General features: G+C 45.0%; 1 protein-coding gene and 3 non-coding genes across 4 annotated transcripts; 1 reads left to right on the top strand and 3 right to left on the bottom strand.

Annotated features, from left to right (window-relative positions):
- Positions 1-1,638: 1,638 nt before the first annotated feature.
- On the bottom strand, positions 1,639-1,711 carry TRNAR-UCG (transfer RNA arginine (anticodon UCG)). The gene has a single exon. It is a non-coding gene; the product is annotated as a tRNA-Arg (tRNA).
- Positions 1,712-6,864: 5,153 nt separating this feature from the next.
- TRNAR-UCG (transfer RNA arginine (anticodon UCG)) lies at positions 6,865-6,937 on the bottom strand. The gene has a single exon. It is a non-coding gene; the product is annotated as a tRNA-Arg (tRNA).
- Positions 6,938-7,573: 636 nt separating this feature from the next.
- On the bottom strand, positions 7,574-7,646 carry TRNAR-UCG (transfer RNA arginine (anticodon UCG)). Its single transcript has one exon. It is a non-coding gene; the product is annotated as a tRNA-Arg (tRNA).
- A 2,305-nt stretch (positions 7,647-9,951) lies between these two features.
- SEPHS2 (selenophosphate synthetase 2) lies at positions 9,952-12,235 on the top strand. Its single transcript, NM_001114732.3, has one exon. The coding sequence runs from the start codon at positions 10,158-10,160 to the stop codon at positions 11,511-11,513; it is 1,356 nt and encodes a 451-aa protein (NP_001108204.2). The 5' UTR covers positions 9,952-10,157; the 3' UTR covers positions 11,514-12,235.
- The last annotated feature ends 9,436 nt before the right edge of the window (positions 12,236-21,671 follow it).

Genomic DNA, 21,671 nt, shown 5'->3' with positions numbered 1-21,671 from the left:
AGTCCTTCCAATGAATATTCCAGACCAATTTCCTTTAGGATGGACGGGTTGGGTCTCCTTGCAGTCCAAGGGACTCTCAAGAGTCTTCTCCAACACCACAATTCAAAAGCATCAATTCTTCAGTGCTCAGCTTTCTTTATAATCTAACTCTCACATCCATACGTGACCACAGGAAAAACCATAGCCTTGACTAGATGGACCTTTGTTGGCAAAGTAATGTCTCTGCTTTTTATTTTTTATTTTTTTTATTTTTTTGTCTCTGCTTTTTAATATGCTATCTAGGTTGGTCATAACTTTCCTTCCAAGGAGTAAGCGTCTTTTAATTTCAAGCCTGCAGTCACCATCTGCAGTGATTTTGGAGCCCCCAAAAATAAACTCTCTCAATGTTTCCATTGTTTTCCTATCTATTTGCCATGAAGTGATGGGACTGGATGCCATGATCTTAGTTTTTTGAATGTTGAGTTTTAAGCCAACTTTTTCACTCACCTCTTTCACTTTCAACAAGAGGCTCTTTAGTTCCTCTTCACCTTCTGCCATACCGGTGGTGTCATCTGCATATCTGAGGTTATTGATATTCCTCCCGGCAATCTTGATTCCAGCTTGTGCTTCATCCAGCTCGGCATTTCCCGTGATGTATTCTGCATATAGGGCTTCCCTCATAGTTCAGTTGGTAAAGAATCTGCCTGTAATGCAGGAGATTCAGGTTCAATTCCTAGGTCGGGAAGATCCCTTGGAGAAGGAAGTGGCAACTCACTCCAGTATTCTTGCCTGGAGAATCCCATGGACAGAGGAGTCTGGCAGGCTACAGTCCATGGGGTCGCAAGAGTTGGAGATGACTTAGTGACTAAACCACCACCATCCTGCATATAAGTTAAATAAGCAGGGTGACAATATACAGCCTTGATGTACCCCTTTCCCAATTTGGAGTACAGTCCAGCCACATGCTGCAAGGTACAACCAAAAAATAAAAATAAGTAAAATAACAATAAAAATAATAAAATAATTATTAAAAGTGTAAGTTGATATGTTGTATTTTCATTCAGTTCAAGAATTTTTTTTTTTTTTTTTGGCCAAGAGGCATGCAGGATTTCAGTTCCCCCACCAGGAATCAAACCCGCACCCTCTGCAGTGGAAGTGCAGAATCTTAACCATTGGACCTCTAGGGTAGTCCTCCATCTCTTTGTGTGTGTAAGGTTATGTAATGCACCAAATACGCAGTAGCTCCACACAGCCTGGAGGGAATGACTGGGCGCCCCCTAGGGCTCAGTGTGGAGTGGTGGCCCTCCACGTAGCACAGGAAGAAAAACTTAGCTGTGCTGCACTAAGGGGTCATTAACACCCTTTCTGGGAGAAAGGCTTTCAAGTGCTTTTTAAAACTTTTTTCCTCCTTACTAAGTTGCAATTTGTGCTTTTTCTACAATGACGTGCATGCTAGGTCGCTTCAGTCGTTTCCAACTCTTTGCGACCCCATGGACTGTATAGCCCACCAGGCTCCCCTGTCCATGGGATTCTCCAGGCAAGAATACTAGAGTGGGCTGCCATTTCCTCCTCCAGGGGATTTTCCTGAGCCAGGGATCAAACCTGCATTTCCTGTGGCTCCTGCCACCCGGGAAGCCCTCAAAAAGCAACCCCTCCTTGCGACCATGACAGGACTCGAACCTGTAATCTTCTGATCCGAAGTCAGACGCCTTATCCATTAGGCCACATGGCCACTGACAACAACAAGCCAGTGATTTTGTAACAAGAAAAAAAAATGTAATGGAAAGAGCCTGCTGAAGTGTTTTCAGTGTATTGAAAATGTACAGAATGTCTATCTTCCCACAACAACCACAAAATTTTCCAAGTGTATGGAGGAAATTCCCTCGTGATCCAGTGGTTAAGACTCTGCACTTCCAATGCAAGCAGCATGGGTTCAATCCCTGGTCAAGGTACAAAGATCCTGCCTGCGGCTCCACAGGGCAGCATGTATTGAGTTGGCCAAAAAATAGTTTGGGCTTTTCAATAAGATAGTACAGAAATATCCAAACAGACTTTTTGGCCAACTCAATAAAATGAAACGAAAAGTGCCCTGAACCCTGAAGTGTAGTGTTAGGATTCTGAATGATTATAACTGGAAATCACTGTAAGTAGCCCCAGCCCCGAGGCTTTTATTGCATCTGAAAAACAAATGGGGGGAATGAGGGGCAGCAGACAGGGGTAAGGGATTGAGGTACAAACTACTGATACTGTGTATAAAGTAAGTAAGCTACGGGATGTATTGTACAGCTCGGGGGAAGTATAGCCAATATTTGATAATAACTTTAAATTGAATACATCTGTAAGTTTTGAAGCTTTATGCAGTATACCTGATCAGATCAGATCAGTCGCTCAGTCGTGTCCGACTCTTTGCTACCCCATGAATCGAAGCACGCTAGGCCTCCCTGTCCATCACCAACTCCCCGAGTTCACTGAGACTCACGTCCATCAAGTCAGTGATGCCATCCAGCCATCTCATCCTCTGTCTTCCCCTTCTCCTCCTGCCCCCAATCCCTCCCAGCATCAGAGTCTTTTCCAATGAGTCAACTCTTCGCATGAGGTGGCCAAAGTGCTGGAGTTTCAGCTTTAGCATCATTCCTTCCAAAAAACACCCAGGGCTGATCTCCTTCAGAATGGACTGGTTGGATCTCCTTGCAGTCCAAGGGACTCTCAAGAGTCTTCTCCAACACCACAGTTCAAAAGCATCAATTCTTTGGCGCTCAGCCTTCTTCACAGTCCAACTCTCACATCCATACATGACCACAGGAAAAAGCATACCCTTGACTAGACGGACCTTTGTTGGCAAAGTAATGTCTCTGCTTTTGAATATGCTATCTAGGTTGGTCATAACTTTCCTTCCAAGGAGTAAGCGTCTTTTAATTTCATGGCTGCAGTCACCATCTGCCGTGATTTTTGAGCCCCCCCAAAAAAAGTCTGACACTGTTTCCACTGTTTCCCCATCTATTTCCCATGAAGTGGTGGGACCAGATGCCATGATCTTCGTTTTCTGAATGTTGAGCTTTAAGCCAACTTTTTCACTCTCCACTTTCACTTTCATCAAGAGGCTTTTTAGTTCCTCTTCACTTTCTGCCATAAGGGTGGTGTCATCTGCATATCTGAGGTTATTGATGTTTCTCCCAGCAATCTTGATTCCAGCTTGTGCTTCTTCCAGTCCAGCGTTTCTCATGATGTACTCTGCATATAAGTTAAATAAACAGGGTGACAATATACAGCCTTGACGAACTCCTTTTCCTATTTGGAACCAGTCTGTTGTTCCATGTCCAGTTCTAACTGTTGCTTCCTGACCTGTATACAAATTTCTCAAGAGGCAGGTCAGGTGGTCTGGTATTCCCATCTCTTTCAGAATTTTCCACAGTTTATTGTGATCCACACAGTCAAAGGCTTTGGCATAGTCAATAAAGCAGAAATAGATGTTTTTCTGGAACTCTCTTGCTTTTTCCATGATCCAGCGGATGTTGGCAATTTGATCTCTCGTTCCTCTGCCTTTTCTAAAACCAGCTTGAACATCAGTAGTATCATATTGTAAATCAACTATATATCTCTATTTTTCTTTAAAATGATGGGCTGGTACTCAGATTATCTTATTCTTTAAAATCCCTCTTTCTTCTCTTTTGTCTGCTCTCCCAACTCCACCTCCAGGTTTCTACCTTGCAGTCTTTGGCCCAAATGGCAAATGTAGTTTAATGAATCTCTCAGTGAAAAAATAAGAAAAAGATAAATAGGATGCTTTCGAAAGCTCATGATGCGATCACAAGGATCCACCCAAGTGGACAGTCGGCACAAAGGCACAGGAACTTGTCCTGACCGAGGGGTTTGGTCACTGGCCAAGGAAAATCCCTGACTTTCTTTGCACTGGCGCCAGGGAACATTGCTCCCAGGTAGAAGTGACAGGAAGTAATATGGATACACACTTTTCCCTGAAAGAGTCCCTGGGGGTGAGGGAGGAGAGGGTGGGACAACTTTAGAGAGTGATGTTGACATACATACACTATCATGTTTAAATAGACAGCTAGTGGGAATCAGGGAATCAACAGGGAATTCAGCTGAGTGCTCTGTGATGACCTAGAAGGGTGGCGATAGGGGAAGGAGTGGGAGAGAGACTCCAGAGGCAGCGGATATATGTACGTGCTGTGCTGTGCTAAGTTGCTTCAGTCGTGTCTTACTCTTTGTGACCCTATGGACTGTAGCCTGCCAGGCTCCTCTGACCATGGGATTCTCCAGACAAGAATACTGGAGTGGGTTGCCATGCCCTCCTCCAGGGGATCTTTCTGACCCAGGGGTTGAACTCATGTCTCTTTCGTCTACTGCATTGACAGATGTGTTCTTTCCCACTAGAGCCACCTGGGAAGCGCAAATATATACATACTTGTTGCCGATTCTTGTATAGCAGAAACAAACACAACATTCTAAAGCAATTATACTCCAACTAAAACTAAATTTTTAAAAATTACCTTATGTACCTATAAAAAGAAAGAATCCTGTTTTCTTGAGGGGTGTGGTGAGGGTTACTAGTATTTTCAAAGTGAAAGTGAAGTCTCTCAGTCGTGTCCGACTCTTTGCAACCCCGTGGACTGTAGCCTACCAGGCTCCTCCATCCATGGGATTCTCCAAGCAAGAATACTGAAATGGGTTGCCATTTCCTTCTAGAGGGGATCTTCCTGATCGAGGGATCGAACCCGGGTCTCCCACATGCAGGCAGACGCTTTAACCTCTGAGCCACCAGTATTTTCAAATGGCCCACCCAACTGAGGGGTAGGGCACCAGCCTTCAGGCTAGACAGACTTGGATTTGCAGTTCTCACCAGGTTGATTCCTAGCTGGTTGACCCTGTGCAAGACTCTCCTAACCTATCAGGGACCTCAGTTTCTGCATCTGTAAAATGGAGGTAAGAATGCCGATTTCCTGGGGCTGCTCTGAGGATGAAATGAGGAGATAAATAAACGCAAAATGCTCAGTACTATCATGTCACTCAGGGCACTTCCCTGGTGACTCAAGCAGTAAGGAATCTGCCTGCAATCCAGGAGCTGCAGGTTTGATCCCTGGGTCAGGAAGATCCCCTGGAGGAGGAAACAGTAACCCACTCCAGAGTTTTTGCCTGGAGAATCCCATGGACATAGGAGCCTGGTGGGCTACAGTCCTGTCCACGGGATCGCAAAGAATCGGAGACGACTGAAGCGACTTAGCACGCATGCGCGCATCACATGACTCCTGTGCTCAGCAAACTGTATAAAATAAAGTATTCATTCAATGAATGTTTTTGTCATATAAACGCTAGAGTGGATGAAACTGAGCAGCCCCTGCTCTGTGGAGCTTACAGATCAGTGGAGCAGATAGTCATGGTGTAAGCACATGACTAAAGAAGTACAAATTGCACCAAATACTGAGAAGGAAAAGTCCAGAGAACTAAGAGAACATATAACCAGGACCACCTAATCTAGTCACTTTTTAACCCAGATGAAATTACTACAGAGGTCATGGGCTGTTTTTGTGTTTCACTCAATGATAAGAGAATTCTTCACGTGAACAATACGCTCAACATTTTGCAAAGAACTTTTCATAGTTGAGATGCTCATGTGGTCTGAAGCGGAGAAGATGATGCTCATTTAACAGAGATTAAAACTAAGCTGTAGAGAGGTTATGTAACTTCCTTAAGGCCAGACAAATCACTGAGGGCAAGCCCAGAGATAAGATAAAACCCAGAGGTCCTTTGCAAGCCCAGAGATAAGATAAAACCCAGAGGTCCTTTGCTTCCGCTTCCGCATCTATTGCTTTTTCAGTATCTCATTTTTTTTTCAATTCTGAAATATAGCCTATTTTCTTCTTTTGAAAATGTTGAACTATAGAGTTTATTTACAAAAAGCATGGGAAAATATATGTGCGTGGTTTAAAGAAACCCTATGTAACTACTACTCAGTCTAAGGAACAGAATTTAACATAGCCCAAAAGTTCTTTTACATATCCTTCCCCAGAAGTAATTCCTATGCTAATCTTTTAACAACTCCTTTGTTAATCATTCATTCTTTTACCTTTTAAGAGTCTTTATCAAGTATGCATCTCAACAATATTATTGCTTGTCATTAATAAAATATTAATAGTTATTAATAATAAATAGTATTGCTTGTTTATAAATGGTATCCTAGATTATGTTTTCTTCTATAACTTGCTTCTTCTTTTCAATGTTTTGTTTTTGAGATTATTCATACTGATGATGCCTATACCTCATTTTTAAAGATAAATAATATTCCCTTGTGTGGTTACACAACAGCTTGTTTGCACACTCTTAGGTTAATGAGAACTTGGGTCATTTCAGTGTTTTTCTGTTACAGTTCTTCTTTTTTCTTTTGAAAGATGGATAAATTTGTTTTTATAAAAAACTCTGGAAGATGTTACAAGATTTGTGAATTTAAATTTCAGTCCCTACAACCACAATATCAGTACTATATGATAGAAGTTCTAGCATTTATTTTGAGTTTACCATCAGCCAGGAACTTCACACACATTTAAAAAAGTTAATTCTCCTAACATTCCTATTTGATATGTATTATTATCTTTTAGGCAGTGAAACTGAGGTTTTGGAGGTTAGACAATTTGTGCTGTGCTAAGTCACCACTTCATTCGTGTCTGATTCTTTGTGATTCCGTGGACTGTAGCCCACCAGGCTCCTCTGTCCATGGGATTCTCCAGGCAAGTATTCTGGAGTGGGTTACCATTTCCTCCTCCAGGGGGTCACCCAGGGATCAAACCTGCATTTCCTGCGGCTCCTGCATTGCAGGTGGATTCTTTACCACTTGAGCCACCCGGGAAGCCCTCAAAAAGCAACCCGTCCTTGCGACCGTGACAGGACTCGAACCTGTAATCTTCTGATCCGAAGTCAGACGCCTTATCCATTAGGCCACACAGCCACTGACAATGACAAGACAGTGATTTTGTAACAAGAAAAAAAGGTAATGGAAAGCCTGCTGAAGTGTTTTCAGTGCACTGAAAATGTATAGAATGTCTATCTTCCCACAGGAAATTCCCTTGTGATCCAGTGGTTAAGACTCTGCGCTTCCAATGCAAGCAGCATGGGTTCAATCCCTGGTCAAGGTACAAAGGTCTGCACAAAGGCACATGATCTTGTTCTGGCCCGGGGGGTTGGTCATTGGCCAAGGAAAATTCCTGACTTTCTTTGCACTGGCCCCAGGGAACATTGCTCCCAGGTAGAAGTGACAGGAAGTAATATGGATACACGCTTTCCCCCAAAAGAGTCCCTGAGGGTGAGGGAGGAGAGGGTGGGACAACTTGAGAGAGTGATGTTGACATACATACACTGCTGCTGCTGCTGCTAAGTCGCTTCAGTCGTGTCCTACTCTGTGGGACCCCATAGATGGCAGCCCACCAGGCTCCTCCATTCCTGGGATTCTCCAGGCAAAAACACTGGAGTGGGTTGCCATTTCCTTCTCCAATGCATGAAAGTGAAAAGTGAAAGTGAAGTAGCTCAGTCATGTGCTTCTTCGAGACCCAAGCTCGAAGCCCTCGAAAAGCTACCCATCCCCTTGCGACTGTGGCAGGACTCGAACCTGCAAACTTCTGATCCGAAGTCATACGCCTTATCCATTAGGCCACACAGCCACCCACTAGACAACTCAGGTAAGGCTGTTAGGAGAGTCAAGATGACAGCTCAGTCTAAATCTAACATTCTGGTTCCTTCCAATTCACTCCAGGACTTAATACTGTACTATGCCTGCTATGGAGAAGGCAATGGCACCCCACTCCAGTACTCTTGCCTGGAAAATCCCATGGACGGAGGAGCCTGGTAGGCTGCAGTCCATGGGGTTGCTAAAAGTCGGACACGACTGAGCGACTTCACTTTCACTTTTCACTTTCATGCATTGGAGAAGGAAAGGGCAACCAACTCCAGTGTTCTTGCCTGGAGAATCCCATGGATGGAGGAGCCTGTTGGTCTACAGTCTATGGGGTCTCAAAGTGTTGGACACGACTGAGCAACTTCACTTCACTTATGCAGGAATAAAAACCAAATGTAATGGTGGACTATAAAATCTGTAAGTGTCTACTATATTTTTTAATATTCGTGGCTGTGGTAAAACACACATAGTGGGATTCCTTGGCGATACAGTGGTTAGGACACTGTGCTTCCATTGTAGCCGGCACGGATTCGATCCCTGGTCAGGGAACTAAGATACCACATGCCTCTCAGCTCAGCCAAACAAGAAACCAAAAACACCACACACATACAACATAAAATTTACCGTCTTAACTACTTCTTAAAATCTGAAGTATTTTTAAGTTGAGTAGTGTTAAGTACATTCACACTGTTTTACAATCCTCTCCAGACCTCTTACAGCCATTCTTGTATATATCATCTGGGGCACAAGAGCAGGATTTTTCTCTAGGGCACGTCCTTGAGTGGAATCACATGGGTTTGCATATGTCCGACTTTATCAGTTAAGGTCAGGCTCTTTTTCAAAGTTTGCATCAGTTTATACTCCCATAGGCATTTAATTTTGTTTTAAGTATTACATTCAAATGTTAAATTTTATTTTTAAGTTCCAACACAAAAAGATCAAAAAGACAACACAGTGAAAAAAATCTGTCCCCTAATCATCTTATTGTCTCCCCACAGATAATCAAAATTACGTTTCTGGTGATCACCCTTCCAGAAATATGTTTTTGCATATATTTCCCCCTTTTACAACAACAATTTGTAGCATTCTATACATACATCTGAAGCTTGTTTGTTTCTCTTAACAAACATTATAGGCAATATAATTTGGTCTCTGGAGCAGGTTGCCTGGATTCATATCCAGCTTCATGCTAAACTCATGGTGATTTCGATTAGGTCATTTAATCTCTCTGTGTCTTATATTACTTATCTGTAAAATGTGGGACGAATCCTAACTTATAAGGTCTTTATGAGAATTAAATTACTTAATATGTGTAGAGCATTTAGAATCCTGCCTATTAGAACTGTAACTATTGTCAGCATAATCATATCAATGCTTTCTCATTCTTTTTTATGGCTGTCTTATAGTCCATTATATAAATGTATGAATTTATTTTAATCATAATTGATAAACATTTAAGTTGTTCAGGTATGTTTATAGCACAGCAATAAATAACTATCATTTCCCACTCACACAGGTGAATATATCTAAAAGATAAAGTTCTAGAATGGAACTGCTGGGTCAAAGGTATTTAGTGCAGCTATCATTTTAACGGATATTGAGAAGCTTTCCTTCATGAATACACCACACACTCTCATATATATTAACTTAAAGGGATATAAAAAATTTAGACTAGAAGAACCCTAGGTAAAGCTACTTTACTGTTCAGATGAGTCAGCTGATGCCAAGAGAGAGGAAGTGACTGGCATAGGTTTAGTGGTGGAAATAGCACCAAAACCCTCGCAGCTGTCTGGATTTAAGAGTTCTTAAAACGCTTTAAAGTCCTTGTTGTTCAGTCGCTGTTCTTAGTCGCTCAGTCATGTCTGACTAAGTCCTCGTTAACATTTTATTATGTTGATGCTGCAGTTTGCTTACATAATGGTAGTAACTTAATATCTAATTTCTCAATATTCGTCCCGATTTTTCTCCTGGGCTATTTTTCTACCCTGGATAGATCATGTGCGCTACCAAGTGACCCTTGGACAAATCTGACCGGCTTGAGGTTGACCAAGTGACCGATCTGCCCTCGTCTTGAATATGCTGGACTTGGTAAACTGTCTCTAGGGAATCAGAGTTCCGCCAAGCACTCCTAAGAGATCATTTAAATTACATCAAGGGAAATGAACCAGAGCATTTGCTCAGTAATTTGCCGAGACCAATTTTGCAAGCTGTGGTTGATTTGTAGTGTATCTTTTAGACTAAAGGAAGCCCGCCCCTTGGTAGCGAAGCCGTCATTGGCTGGTACGGCTGTCAATCACCAGCAAGATAAATACGGAGAGACCGGTGGCTCTTTCCTCAGGACGTCCTGGAGCGCGTGGTGTGGCGGCAGTTAGGCTGCGCGAGTCGTGCCAGAGAGAGTCTCTGCGGTAATGTCGTTACGCCTTACTAACTGGAGTGGAAAGTAAAAGGGACCTCTCCTCCTCCATCCTCTTTTCTCCCTCCCTGCCGGGCAGGCGTAATGGCGGAAGTCGCGGCGACTGGTGCCGGCGGAGAAGCTATGGCGGCAGTGGCGGCGGGGGAAGGCTCCTCGGGCCCCGTGGGCTTGCCTCTAGGCCGGGGCTTCTCGAGCTACCGGCCCTTCGAGCCCCAGGCGTTGGGTCTCAGCCCGAGCTGGCGGCTCACCGGCTTCTCTGGCATGAAGGGCTGAGGCTGCAAGGTCCCCCAGGAGACGCTGCTCAAACTCCTGGCGGGACTGACGCGACCGGAGGTGCTGCCCGCGCCGGGCCGGGGCCTGGTCGGAGGCCTTGAAGAGACGGCCCAGGAAGCCGGTCTGCCGGTGAGGGCGGAACCCAGCCCTCCCTTCCCCACCCTGGGCATTGGGATGGACTCCTGCGTCATACCCCTGAGACACGGGGGCCTGTCCTTGGTGCAGACCACCGACTTCTTTTACCCGCTGGTGGAAGATCCCTACATGATGGGGCGCATCGCATGTGCCAACGTGCTGAGTGACCTTTACGCGATGGGCATTACTGAGTGTGACAACATGTTGATGCTACTCAGCGTCAGCCAGAGTATGCCTGAGGAGGAGCGAGAAAAGATAACACCACTCATGATCAAAGGCTTTCGAGATGCTGCCGAGGAAGGAGGGACTGCAGTGACTGGTGGGCAAACGGTGGTAAACCCTTGGATTATCATCGGTGGAGTTGCCACTGTAGTATGTCAACCAAATGAATTCATCCTGCCTGACAGTGCCGTTGTTGGGGATGTGCTCGTGTTAACTAAACCCTTAGGAACTCAGGTTGCCGTCAATGCCCACCAATGGCTGGATAATCCTGAACGATGGAATAAGATAAAGATGGTGGTCTCCAGAGAAGAGGTAGAGCTGGGTTATCAGGAAGCCATGTTCAACATGGCTACCCTCAATAGAATTGCTGCCGGGCTGATGCACACGTTTAATGCCCATGCAGCCACAGATATCACTGGCTTTGGCATTCTGGGTCACTCTCAGAACCTTGCAAAACAACAAAGAAATGAGGTCTCCTTTGTCATTCATAATCTGCCCATCATTGCCAAGATGGCTGCCATCAGCAAGGCCAGCGGGCGCTTCGGTCTCCTGCAAGGAACCTCAGCAGAAACTTCTGGGGGGCTACTAATTTGTCTGCCAAGAGAACAGGCAGCTCGCTTTTGTTCAGAAATCAAATCTTCAAAGTATGGAGAGGGTCATCAAGCCTGGATCGTCGGTATTGTGGAAAAGGGAAACCGGACAGCCCGGATCATTGACAAGCCTCGCGTTATTGAGGTCCTACCTCGTGGGGCCACTGCTACTCCTCTTGTTCCTGAGAACTCCAGTGCCTCCTCTGAGCCTAGCTTGTGAGATAGAACAGCAGAAGTTGTTCAGACTGTACAGCCTTTGTACACAAGCATGGACCATCCGCTAGAGTTGATTTTAGGAAGAAATTTCCAAAGAAGGCTGCCTGCATCGTAGTTCCAGCTGCTCTTCCTAGGTGATTTGAATCAGCCCATCAAAAGCTGCACATTCCAAGGCCAGAAGTAACATTTTGGACTTCTGGGGGGTCGGGGGGTGTATATTTGGTCATCTCTTGAGTGGAAAAAGCAGAAACCCCCCCTGTTTCCTCTTTCCAAGAGCAAGAGATTACTCAGGTTTGAGATATTTTTCTTGGCACGGGATTAATTGATTTCTGCACAGGGAGTGAAATTATTTATTAAAATTACACCAAAAATGCAAAATGAAAAACACTTAGATCAGAAATAAATAAGTTTGGACCAATACTGTTGATAAATTGAAATTGTTATGAGAGATTTAAATACAATGTCAAATTCTTATTAGATTACTCTGAAACACTGGCTCTTTCCTACTCTGGACAAGAATTGAGCAGCTTGTCCAATGACTGGGAAAGGAGGACCTCCAACCACCTTACTTGGTCTCTGTTAATGACGTCTCTCTCTAAACCCCTTTAAGGACTGGGAGAGGCAGACCAAACCCCAGAGACCAGGCTTTGGTGGACGTTAAGATGTTAAATCTTGTGTTGAAAATTCCTGGTGATTTCATCAATAAAGCAATTTCTAGTGAAATAATTTTGTTTAAAATTCTTCTGGCGAATGTATCTTTGGAATTATTCATCTTTTACAGTTTTATAAAATGAACCAACATAACATTTGGTGTTGACAGCAAAGGATCATGAATAGTCATAAATTCCAAGGCCTAGAGGGTGGGAGAGGAAATGGCAAAGGAAAGGTGTCAGCCTTTCTTGGAAGATGGAAGGTGGGTGTAAGAGGGGTAATTGACTTAGAACAGAGGAGGCCAAAGTATAAATGCCTTCAGAAGGACTTTCCTGGTGGTCCAATGGTTAGACTCCAAACTTCCACTGCAAGGGGCATGGGTTCCATCCCTGGTTGGGGAACTTAGACCCCACATGCTGTGAGGTGTTCAGTTCAATCGCTCAGTCATGTCTGACTCTTTGCAACTCCATGGACCGCAGCATGCCAGGCTTCCCTGTCCATCACCAACTCCCAGAGCTTGCTCAAACTCCTATCCATCGAGTCGGTGATGCCTTCTAACCATCTCATCCTCTGTCGTCCCCTTCTCCTGCCTTCAGTCTTTCCCAGCATCAGGGTCTTTTCTAATGAGTCAGTTCATATCAGGTGGCCAAAGTATTGGAACTTCAGTTTCAGCATTAGTCCTTCCAATGAATATTCAGCACTGATTTCCTTTAGGATTGATTGGTTTGAGCTCCTTGCAGTCCAAGAGACTCAACAGTCTTCTCCAACACCACAGTTAAAAAGTTGCAAGGTGTGGCCCCCCCCTAAAAAAATGCCTTCAGAGTTGGGGAACACTTAACAAGAAGCAAAGAGATAGGCTCCAAATATACCAAGGAAGATGGGGTCAAAGATGCTGGTTAAAAGTTTATGCGTAGGGTAATTAGATCTTCACAGTTGTCAAACATCTCCCCACACTGTGTCATACAGCCACATGACTGCCTCTCACCTCTGTAGGTAAAGGGCAGTTTGGTCTCTGGAAAATGTGAACTTTAAAAATACTATAAAGTCGGGGGCAATCAGCAGAGCAGAGGACAGGGAGCCTCATCAAGAGCAAGAATAAAGACGAAAATGAGATTGTCCAGTCTGCTCTCTCTGCTTTGGTATTAGAAACACTGGGAAGCTTATATTGCCCCTGCCTGGCACAGGTGGAAGGTACTTCTCTGGAGAAAATAAATCTGCCTAGGGGAGAAAAACCTATAAATTCAAACATTTAGGGAGCCCCCAGTGAAAAATCCCTGTACCAGGAAGCCTCCCAGTTGGAAAGCTTCACTTAAAAAGATTCTTTTTAATGCCTCATTGTCAAATAGAAGCAGTAAAGGATCACCAGACATTTGAGGCAAGTTCCAACTGGAAAGAAGTCAAAGCAAACAAAGACTTTAAAAAAGAGACTATACAGGGAGCAAAAAAAAAAAGGAATAAAAGAAGAAAAAGCAGCCATTGAAAGATAAGAGAGCAAAGCACTTAGAATATAAAAATACAGCTAAAAATCTTTAAATTCAGTAGTTTTTGTTATTTATTTGGCTGCACTATAAGACATAAGGGATCTTAGTTCCCCAATCGGGGATTGGAAGCTTGGAGTCTTAACCACTGGACCACCAGGGAAGTCCTCAGTAGAAGATTTAGAAGGTAAAGCTGACACTTATCAGAAAGGAGAACAAAACAAAAAGATGCACAATGAAGGGAAAACAGGAAAATCAGAGATGGGCCCGGAGGCTTAACAAATAAGAGTTCCAGAAAGAGGTAATAAAGCATATGAGAGGAAGAAAACAAAGGATTATACAAGAAAGGTTTATGAAATTTAAAAGTTGTGTCTGTTAGCATGCCTTTTGAGTTCCCAGCACTGGGAGTGGAAAAAGGCCTACATTCATTTTATTATTAACTATTGTTAAAATACTACAGATTAAAAGACCATAATAAAAACAATAGCAAATGCTTATATAATACTCTTTGCCAGGCACTGTTCTAAGAGGTTTTATATGTATTAACTTCTGTAAACTTCCAACCCCATTTGCAAACTGAGGTGCAAGCAGATTGAGAAATTTGGTCAAGGTTGCACTGGCGGTCTACTAACTAAACGGCCTGGTTTCCAAGTCCATACTTCCAGTCATGGTGAGCTCCTAAAGCTTCTGGGAGGAGAGGAGATCACAAAGGTTTGGTATCAGACTTCTCAGCAGTGAACTGGAAGCTAAAAGACAATGAGAAAGTGCTTCCAAAATTCTGAGGGTAAGCGATTTTCTCTGTGTAATTCTATAGCCATGCTTTTTTTTTCCAAAAATTTTTAGACGTGCAAGGTATTGAAGTGTTTTCATCGCATTCACTCTTTCTTAAGAAACTGCTGGAAGATGTGCTCCAGCAAAACAAGGGAGCAAACGGAGAAAGAGGAAGAACATGGGGTCCAGGAAATGCAACCCAGCCCAGGTGAAAGGTGAAGGGAGCTCTCAAGGTAAGAGCTGTCCGCCAGGCACAGAGAAGAACCAGCTCATGCTGGAGCAGAAGCTTGGAAGGCTTCTAGGAAAAGGAAAATGGAACTGATAAGAGTATTGATATGTTTAATTGTGTGAAAAATTGTATTGGAAGGTAATCGGAAGATGTAAAAAGAATTAGTGATAATTACATAGGAAATTGGGGCTTCTCCAGTGGCTCAGCAGTAAAGAATCCATCTGCAATGCAGGCAACTCAGGTTCAATCCCTGGCTTAGGAAGATCGCCTGAAGAAGGATATGGCAACTCACTCTAGTACTGTTACCTGGAGATCCCATGGACAGAGGCACCCATCAGGCTGCAGTCCGTGGGGTCACAAAAGAGTCAGGCTCAACTGAGCAACTAAACGACAGCAACAACATAGAAAATTAGCAAATTAAAAAAAAAAAAAAAACTGAGGCAGTTATCAACTCTAGCCAAAAATAAACAAAATGTAATGTATCAACAATAAATGGATAAATTCAATCAGGTTTTCTCAGAGCTCAAAGCTCTCAAATTACTTTCCACAAAACCCCTGCCTCATCTCAAGACACTTTATCTCACTGCACACTCACTGCCTTTCTCACTGAACTCTAGCCCAGTAGCCTTTCTATGACTTCCCTGGTGGCTCAGACAGTAAAGTGTCTGCCTACAATGCAGGAAACTCAGGTTCAATCCCTGGTTTGGGAAGATCTCCTGGAGAAGGGAATGGCAACCCACTCCAGTATTCTTGCCCCCCCCCCAAAAAAAGGGGCTCAAAGAAGTATTTGGGCTTCCCTGGTGGCTCAGATGGTAAAGCGTCTGCCTGCAATGTGGGAGACCTGGGTTTGATCCCTGGGCCAGGAAGATCCCCTGGAGAAGGAAATGGTAACCCACTCCAGTACTCTTGCCTGGAAAATCCCATGGATAGATGAGCCTGGTAGGCTATAGTCTGTGGGATCGCAAAGAGTCAGACATGACTGAGTTACTTCTCTCAAACAAATCGAGATCCTTTGTTCTCCATCTCTCTATCCAACTGGCTAACTCTCAGTCCTAGCTCAGTTAGAATAAAATCTCTTCATAAAAGCCCTTCTGACCTCAGCCAACACCCGGCAACTCTCCAACTCATCATCCTATGTATTACCTTTCACGTGTCTGCGTGCTCAGTTGCTTCAGTCATGTCCAGCTCTTTGCGACCCAATGGACTGTAGCCCACCAGACTCCTCAGTCCACGGGATTCTCCCAGGAAGAATACTGGAGTGGGTTGCCATACCTTCTTTCAGGGGATCTTCCTGACCCAGGGATCAAAATCGTGTCTCCTGCATTGCAGGCAGATTCTTTACTGCTGAGTCACCAGGGAAGCCCTTTCTTGGCTTCTTAGATATTTCAGTTTTTTTATTTGGCCATGCCGGGTCTCAGTTTGAGGTATGTGGGATCTAGTTACCCAACTAGGGATCAAACTCAGAGCCCCTGCATTTGGAGTTCGGAGTCTCATCCACTTGATTATCAGGAAAGTTCCTTCTTAGTTTACTTTTTAATTGTCCCTTTCTGCAAGTGTGTAAGCTCCAAGATGGCAGAGGACGTTCTATATCCCCAGCACCTGTACAGTGTCTGGCCCACAGTTAATGCTCAGGATATACTGAATCAATGAGTGAGTGAGTGAGACACACTCGGGACTCCAGCACCCTCTGTTTTCACACTTTCCTTGCTCTTAGTGTCTCCTAGTGGTGGAAGTTGGTACCACCAATCTCAAGACAAGGCTTTGGATAAGAAATTGGGGCCTTGGTTCTGCTTACTAAAGAACACGACTCTCTAACTGGTTTATTTTCTTGCTTGGGCTCGACAGTAGAAAAGGGAAGGAAAATGATTGGATGCTTCCCTGGCCTGGGTCCTCTTAGTTAACCTAGGAAGGGTTAGGGGGTTGGAAGTGAGGTAGGCATCCAACTATTCCTTGAAGAGGGCCTGGGCAGCAAAGTGGAAGTAGCAGGTAATGGGAGGTAACAGGCCTGGGGTGGAAATCAGAACAGAATCACAGGTATAAACAGAGGTGTAACAAAGGTGAAGGAGGATGTCCCTGGTGGTCCAGTGGTTAAGAATCCTCCTGCCAATGCAGGGGACATGGGTTCGATCCCTGTTCTGGGAAGATTTCACGTGCCACAGGGCAACTAAGCCCATGGGACACAACTACTGAGCCTGCATACCTGCTCCACAACTAGAGAAACCACAGCAATGAGAAGCCTGCATGCTGCAACTGGAGAATAGCCCCTGATCACTGCAACTGGAGAAAGCCTGAGGGTAGCAATGAAGACCCAGCATAATCAAAAATAAATAATAATAAAGAAAAAGCAAAAAAAGTTTTTCTTAAAAGGTGATGGAGAGAAAGAAAGAGGAAGAAAAAGGGAGCCAAAGAAAGAAAAGAAAAAGGAGAGGACATTGAAAGTAGAGAGAGAGGAAGATGAAGAGGAGGGACAGAAAGGACAGAAGGAAAGGCAGTGCCAGGCAACCTCAGCAGATACTCAGGCGTGTGTGAGCTGCCTCCTCTACTCCATGCTGAAGAGCACTGGGGGCTCTGGGGAGCTTCAGCCTTCGCCCTTCCGGATGATCTCGAGTCTCCAGACCTCTCTGGGTCTGTTTCCTCATTTGTAAAATCAGATCAGATCAGATCAGTCACTCAGTCGTGTCCAACTCTTTGCGACCCCATGAATCACAGCACGCCAGGCCTCCCTGTCCATCACCATCTCCCGGAGTTCACTGAGACTCACGTCCATCAAGTCAATGATGCCATCCAGCCATCTCATCCTCTGTCTTCCCCTTCTCCTCCTGCCCCCAATCCCTCCCAGCATCAGAGTCTTTTCCAGTGAGTCAACTCTTTGCATGAGGTGGCCAAAGTACTGGAGTTTCAGCTTTAGCATCATTCCTTCCAAAGAAATCCCAGGGCTGATCTCCTTCAGAATGGACTGGTTGGATCTCCTTGCAGTCCAAGGGACTCTCAGGAGTCTTCTCCAACACCACAGTTCAAAAGCATCAATTCTTCGGCGCTCAGCCTTCTTCATACAGCCATACTCACCTATGGCAGGCAAGTCATGGAGAAGATCCCGTGAGATACCCTCCTCTAAATGTATGTATAGATCAACTCAAGTACCAGGTCCTGGGAAACAAAAGCCTGACACTGCTTTTGTTCTCCAGGAGACCGGACTGAGGGTAGATCTAGAACAGGGTCACCAGTCTCCCCCAAATTAAAGTAAGAAGTGGTAAGTGCCATGGCATAAGAGTGAAGGAAGTACTATATAAAACCAAATTCTGTTCTTTTGGAGGAAGTTTCGGAAGGCTTCCTAGAGGAGGCTTTGAAGCAGGGCTCTACAGGATGGGTAGAATTTGGATTTGGATATGCAGAGAATGGGGATGGGCATTCCAGAAGAAGGGGAATGGGTGAGCAAAGGCAGGGAGAGTGGATTTCAGCCTGTGTGTAGGGGGATATGGCCAGATAAATAGGTTGGTGAAGGACTTCTAAGGGTGTTGGGGACTGTCTGGCCTGACAGGGCTAGGCTGGAGTTTCTGAAAAAGGCTCTGTTATGACTGCCCCTGAAAAATTTATATGCGTGCATGCTCAATCACTCAGTTGTGTCTGACTCTTTGTGACCCCATGGACTATAGCCTGCCAGAATCCTCTGTCCACGAGATCCTCCAGGCAAGAATACTGGAGCAGGTTGCCATTTCCTCCTTCATAGGATCTTCTTGACCCAGGGATCGAACCCATGTCCCTTGCACTGGCAGGCAGATTCTTTACCACTGCACCAACTGGGAAGCCCATCTTAATTATAGCAGCACCCTTTCTCCCATTCCCAAGTTCACAACCAATAAGGCCTACAGATCTACCTCCAATAAGAACAGCACTGGGAATCCCCTGGCAATCCAGTGGTTAGGACTCTCCGAGTTTTCATTGCCAAGGGCCCAGGTTCGAACCCTGGTCAGGGAACTAAGATACCACAAACTGCTTAGCAAGGCAAAAAAAGAAAAGCAAACAGAACTGAAGTAGATTATTGGGACCCAGCCATGGACAAAATACATATTGTCCTGGTCCTCCTAGCACACTATGAAGTGTCCTTGGAGGCCACCTAGGCCAGATCCCCATTATACAGATAGGGAAATCAAGGCTCAGAGAAGAGAAACAGTCTTCCCAAGGGCACTGGCAGGTAGGCTCCCAATCAGTCACCTGAGTCCTAGTTTTCCATCGCTCTCTGTTGTCTCTGGGACCTCTGACTGGCCCAGGTTCCCCTACCCGGACACCACCTTCGCAATTTACAGGCCTTTGCTGCTTTGTTCTCCAGCTGCTGTGGCCACTTCCACTCCAGGTTTTCCCAAAGAGCCTTACTGAGACCAGTTGCACCTGTTTGGCTCTAGCAGGGAAGGTGGCCAAACTCTTGAGTGGTACAAGGGTGTATGTGTGCATTTACATGTTTTAAATGTGTTACATGCTGTCCTGTTCCAGCAAAAACAAAGTTCCGTCCACTGTGTCATTAAAGATTTATTAGCTGGCGATGGAGAAACACCTTTGTTTGTTTGTTTTAGCTGCGCTGCCCAGCACGCAGTGTCTTAATTTCCTGACCAGGGGTGAACCCAGGCCCCCTGCAGTGGAAGCAGAGTCTTAACCGCTGGACAGCTAGAGAAGTCCCGGTTGGTCTCTAGAGGATGATGTCGTGGAAGCAAAGAACTTGGATGTCCCTGCAGGATGCTTTGGAAGAGCTTTACAGCTCTGCCAGGGAACCTCCTGCGGGGTGGCGGGGGGAATGGCCAGAGACAATCTCAGTGAGAGTGCCTCCTCCTTCAGATCAGTCTCCAAGGACCATTTGACCTGTGAACTCTAGAAGTCCTGAAAACCTGACTCTTAAAAAATCTGCGATGCAGAGGACTCCCGAGAAAGTTGCTCTCCAAGTGGTGTTTTATATTCCAGTAAGTTTGTCTTTAGGCTAGAGAAGCTGGGCTTCCCAGGTGGCACTAGTGGTAAAGAGTCCGCCTGTTAGTGGAGGAGACACAAGAGATAAGGGTTCAACCTTTGGGTCAGGGAAGATCCCCTGGTGTAGGAAATTGCAGTCCACTCCAGTATTCTTGCCTGGAGAATTCCATGGGCAGAGGAGCCTGGCGGGCTATGGTCCATGGGGCGGCAAAGTCAGACGTGGCTGAGCACACACACAACTGGAGAAGCTTAGTAAACACCAGGGAAGGTGCTAGGGGTGGTGCTTGGCTCCTGAAACTTTCAGTACCCAGATCCATAAGGCAGCTCAATGCTCCAAACTTCAGACCTGCTGGACATTGCCTGGATGTTTTGCCTAGATCTCAGACTCAACCTGTCCCAAACTGAATTCAGTATCTTCCCACCTACCACAACTTCAGGTCTTCTATGTCCTCATTTCAGCAAATGACAAAACTATTCATCTATTTACTCAAGCCAGAAACCTAGGAGTTACCCAGGACGCCCTCATATCTCCTACCTCCCATATCTAAATTCCATGTTGCCTAATCCAGTAGCAAATTCTGTGCTCTCATTTTACCCAGCTGCTCAGCCGCATCAGATGTCCATTCACTCTGGAATACACTCTCTTAGTGTCCATAACTTCACACTCTGTCGATTTTCCTCCTACCTCACCTTCTCTTCCCTTGTTGTTGAGTCACTCAGTCATGTCTGACTCTGCGACCCCATGGGCTGTAGCCTGCCAGGCTCCTCTGTCCATGGGATTTCCCAGGCAAGAATACTGGAGTGGGTTGCCTTTTCCTGTTCCAGGAGATCTTCCCGACCCAGGGATCAGTCCTCCTCTCTCTCGCATTGGCAAGCGGATTCTTTACCAATGAGCCACCAGGGAAGCCCTTTTCCTCTCTTCTGCTCAACTGCTAAATGTCAGAGTACCCCAAATCTTAGTCTTGCCTACCTAGATTCTTGTACTAGTTATTCTTCTCGAATTCCCAAACTTTAAGTAGTGTTTAAATGACAGAGACTACCAAATCTGAATTTCCAGCCCTCATCTTGCCTCTAACCCTTAGGCTCATAAATCCACCTGCCAACTTGATGTGGGTCTTCACTTGCTTTGTCCCAACCACACTTCCGATGCCTTTTGTGTTCCATCCTGCATCTCATTTTCCTCATCCCAATATTAGTCACCATCCATCTGCCAAGCTGCCCAACACTCAAAACCTGCAAGCCATGCTTGATTCTACCCTTTCTCCCATCTCACTAGTTCAAAGCCAACAAAACCTATAGGTCTATCTCCAGGATATGCATCTACTTCTTTTCATCTTCACCCGCCATCAACCCAGGCCAACTCATCAACGTCTCTTGCTGGAAAACTGCAGTAACGCATCTCCCTGCTTCTTACTCTTGCCCTCCTCTGGTTCATTCTTTTTAAAACTATTTATTTATTTTTGGCTGCACTGAATCTTTGTGAGGGCTTTCTCTAGTTGTGGTGAGTGGGGGCTACTCCCTAGTTGCCATATGAGAGCTTCTCACTGCAGTGGCTTCTCTTGTTGTGGGGCATGGGCTCTAGGGCATGTGGGCTTCAACAGTTGCAGCACAGGCTCAGTAGTCATGGTGCACTGGCTTAGTTGTTAGCTGACATGTGGAATCTTCCTGGATCAGGGATTGACCTGGTGTCTCCTGCACTGGCAGATGGATGCCACCTTATCTTCTTAACCACAGCACCACCAGGCAAGTCCTTCCTCAAGTTCATTCTTAACACAGCAGTAAGAGGGTTCAGAAATATGAAATATGATCATATGGCTCCCCTGCCTAAAATCCTTCAAAAGGTCCCCATATACTTAAAATCCAAAATAAAATAAAATATGAAATAAAATCAATGGTTGATTGATCTGATCTGATCTCTTTTTACTTCTCCAACACCACATCCCACCATTATCCCCCTTGTTTGTTCACAGCATTCCTGCCACACTGGAACTCTTTTTGCATTTAGAACATGCCAAGAAGGCAATGGCACCCCACTCCAGTACTTTTGCCTGGAAAATCCCATGGACGGAGAAGCCTGGTA

The sequence above is a fragment of the Bos taurus genome, chromosome 25, assembly GCF_002263795.3.
Source record: "Bos taurus isolate L1 Dominette 01449 registration number 42190680 breed Hereford chromosome 25, ARS-UCD2.0, whole genome shotgun sequence".
Classification (NCBI taxonomy): domain Eukaryota; kingdom Metazoa; phylum Chordata; class Mammalia; order Artiodactyla; family Bovidae; genus Bos; species Bos taurus.
The sequence above is the reverse complement of the archived record's forward strand: the minus strand, read 5'-3'. Positions and strand labels throughout refer to the sequence as shown.